We start from the raw sequence: 3,474 nt of genomic DNA, 5'->3' as shown, positions 1-3,474 counted from the left end.
TCAAGTAAAACCACCAGCTTATACTCGCGTAGCCCAGCCACCATCATATGCACCACCAAGCAAATACTGCGCATCACCGCCTGGTTACGATTACGATCCTTTGCCAATTGCTTATTGTACTCCAGGACCAGTAGTTTGGGATGTCCCAACTCCATCACCTGGTCCTCCTCCCGTTATCACACCTTCGCCACCCGGGAGAAATCATACAACAGTAATTGCTGTATGTGTTTCACTAGGTGGAGCTTTCTTACTATTCCTTGTTTTTGGTGCTTTATGTTTTGTCAAGAAGAAGAAACTTGCAGCGGCACACTACGAGGGAGGAGGAGCAACAGCTGTCGCCGGATATGGTGCTCTCAAAAGTACCGGTCCTGCAGCTGCTGGTGGATATGGAGCTCATTAATTGATAAATTCAAAATTTGTGTATTGGGTTATGATTTTACCAAAATTACTTCATTTATAGATTTTGTAACATTCATTTTGATGATTATGCTTTTTGATTATTATGCAAGTTTGCTGGCATCTATTAGCAAGCCTTTTAGAACTGTGACGAAATGAACAACAAAACAATTTGCGAGTCTATTGTAGGCTTGCCAGATCTGCAAACTCAATTGGCAATCAACAAGTTTGAAGGCCGGTTTGTGATTCATAACAGGAACTCTGTCTCTCCTGCTTTTTTTTTTTTTGGCTTATATCAGGATAAGTCCTATGAACACCTGGTACTGGTAGGTTGCCGGTTAGAATTCATGATGGGCTTGTCACATTGGCCAACAAATTTTGAGGGTTTGTGAATTACGGCAGAAACTATATCTAGTGGCCGAGCAAGACACGATACAAAATGGCGGCCGATGCCGGATTCCCCAAAAGTAAGGCAATTCCAAGGGACGATGAGTTTATGATTCCCGTTTGTAGGAAATTGGATTTCTTTCCCACCATCCAAACATGTCATTATATTATTATGCATGTCTATGGTATCTGCATCTGAAATTTTTATAGACAATATATTATCTACACTTATAAAAGTGTTTGTCCTATAATTAATTTAAAATATAATGTTCCATGGAAATTTCCCGAACCAAACTGTTTTAAGTTAGACTACAATGCATCTTGGATCTCATACATAGTTTATGCTGGCTTTGGACTAATACTAAGAAATGATGCAGGTAATGGAAGAGCGCAGCCAAGGCTGGTCTTTTCATTATTTCAAGTGCAGAAAGCCAGAAGTTGTAGCCCTATTACAGGGAGCAAAATGGATCAGAGATGAAGGTTTGGCGCATTTCTGAATGGAAGGAGATTGTAAAAGGATAATGAGATTTATCAAAGGGAAGGTGACAATGATGGACTGGAGAAATCATGCTTTAGTGAAAGAAACAATGCAAATCTTAGCATACTACAAAATTTTTTTGGGTTTTAAAATTGTTCACAGATCTGGAAACTCTGTGGCAAATAAGCTAGCGGTGGAGGCAAAAAAGTCTTCCATTTTTAATAGTTGGAAGGAACATTTATAAGCATTCTTAAATATGTTTTTTAGATTAGACAAATTAAATAATCAGGAAAAAGGTAGTGGTACTATCAATAGGTTGTTTTTTTTTAATAAAAGAAACAGGGGGTAACCCTGCAAGTTACATGACAATAATATTGTTTCCTTCCTGTCTCACCAGAGTCGGCAAAAAATTCTTGAGAGTTTGAGGATACCAGTTACAAATAACAGACAAGTTAAGACTCTTAGATGCTAGCTTACAAGCTATATGGTTCTCAACTACCGGGATAAGGTTAATACTATAAATACTATTGATGCATAATATAAAGTTTTTAGTGTTGTCTCCGTGCATCTTGATTCGATTGTTACGGAGATCTAAAACTTGAAGAGAGATTGCTTCCAAGACTTTCTCGTTGTCACTGTCAATTTGAACATTTGGGTGATTCAATTGTCGTAACCATTGGATTATCGTAGAAGCTTCCTGCTCCTCCAAGTCCGGCCCATCGTCTGCTACTGCTGGGAGAGTCTTTCCTCCAAGGAAATCCCCTGTATTATCAGAAGTAATTAGAGCAATTGCAGAAGAATTTGAATTCATTCTGGTAGCACACACAATATTAACCTTAATGGTAAAACAGTCAGGTTTAACTGAAACTCTAGACCTCTTAACTTCTATTTCCTGGCTATTTTCTAGGTTGAGTTTGGTATTTCTATTGATGTTTATTATTGTGACGCTCAAATCAGCTGTTCTACTTATGTTTAGAGTTTTCTTATCAAAAACCCAATCACACCTAGCTTTCCAAATTCCCCACATGGCCGTGCCTATTACTTCCACATTATTTCCTTTATAGCTAATATCATGGCTAGGGATATATAAGAAATTTAGAAACCACCTGTGAAAGTCCAAATCAGTATTTTGTAAATATAACATGTGAAGACCTAGCCTATCATACACAGCAAGAGTAAAATCATAATACATAAATAAGTGGGTTAGGGTTTCTTCCTGCTTCCCACGGTTGGAGCATAATTTGTTAATTGAGTAAATAATATGACCAATCCTTTCATTGAGAGGTAAGATCGAGAGCAAACATTTCCATATGAAGGTTTTGATTCTTGGCATCACATTTATGCTCCATATTTCTTTCCACATTCTCTGAGCTTGAGCATCTTCTTTTCTTCCAACTCTTATCAGCTTATTGTAAAGCGACTTAGTAGTGAAGCAACCTTTCTGTTCCAAAGTCCAAGTAAGTTGATCCTCTTTCCCACTTTTTATCTCAATAGTTATGATATTAGGTATGCAGTGATCCTCAAAATATGTCTCTATTTTTTGCATATCCCAAATCCTCTCGTGATCATTGTAGTCCATTAGTTCACTTAACCATGTCACTGGAGAAAGATCCTTATAATTTTTGACCTGTGTGATACCCTATTTGCACAATTTTTCCTCTCATATTTTGATTTTATTTCCATTCCCACCTTCCACAGCGAATTTTCTCTGACATTGTGCGCCTCTCTAATGATATTCTTCCAAACCCATGAAGCTGTAGTAGGGAAATTGTAGTTTTGTTGAAGAATGTTCTTCTCCTTTAGGTACTTGTGCTCATAAATTTGTGCACACAAAGCAGTTGGTTTGTTCATTAGTCTCCAAGAAACCTTAGCAATCATGGCAACATTGAATATTCTTAGGTTAAGAAATCCTAGACCTCCTAAGCTCTTAGGAATACACATTGAAACCAAAGCTCTTAGGTAGACACATTTGCTTCCTTCTTTATCTTTTCCCCAAAAAGCTCTCTTTGTAACCTATCGATTTTTTTTATAACGTCAATAGGAATTTTAAAGCTATTCATTTCAAAAATAGAAACAGTAGAGGTCGAGGTTTACACAAGACAGACTTCCCGGACGCTGAGAGAGTGTTATTATAGCTTTTCAGCTAGTTATCCACTCTGTCGATAAGGCACCAGAAAGAGTCAGTTTTAGAGACATGGGTAAATATGGGTGAC

General features: G+C 37.6%; 1 protein-coding gene across 1 annotated transcript; it reads right to left on the bottom strand.

Annotated features, from left to right (window-relative positions):
• Positions 1 to 1,619: 1,619 nt before the first annotated feature.
• Positions 1,620 to 2,840, bottom strand: LOC113291074. Its single transcript, XM_026540649.1, has one exon. It carries the CDS (start codon positions 2,838 to 2,840, stop codon positions 1,620 to 1,622), a length of 1,221 nt encoding a protein of 406 aa, XP_026396434.1.
• Between the last annotated feature and the right edge of the window lie 634 nt (positions 2,841 to 3,474).

The sequence above is a fragment of the Papaver somniferum genome, chromosome 6, assembly GCF_003573695.1.
Source record: "Papaver somniferum cultivar HN1 chromosome 6, ASM357369v1, whole genome shotgun sequence".
NCBI lineage: Eukaryota > Viridiplantae > Streptophyta > Magnoliopsida > Ranunculales > Papaveraceae > Papaver > Papaver somniferum.
The sequence above is the reverse complement of the archived record's forward strand: the minus strand, read 5'-3'. Positions and strand labels throughout refer to the sequence as shown.

Coding starts and splice junctions, on each gene's coding strand:
- LOC113291074 (XM_026540649.1), bottom strand. CDS start 2,840: ATGGACTACAATGATCACGAGAGGATTTGGGATATGCAAAAAATAGAG.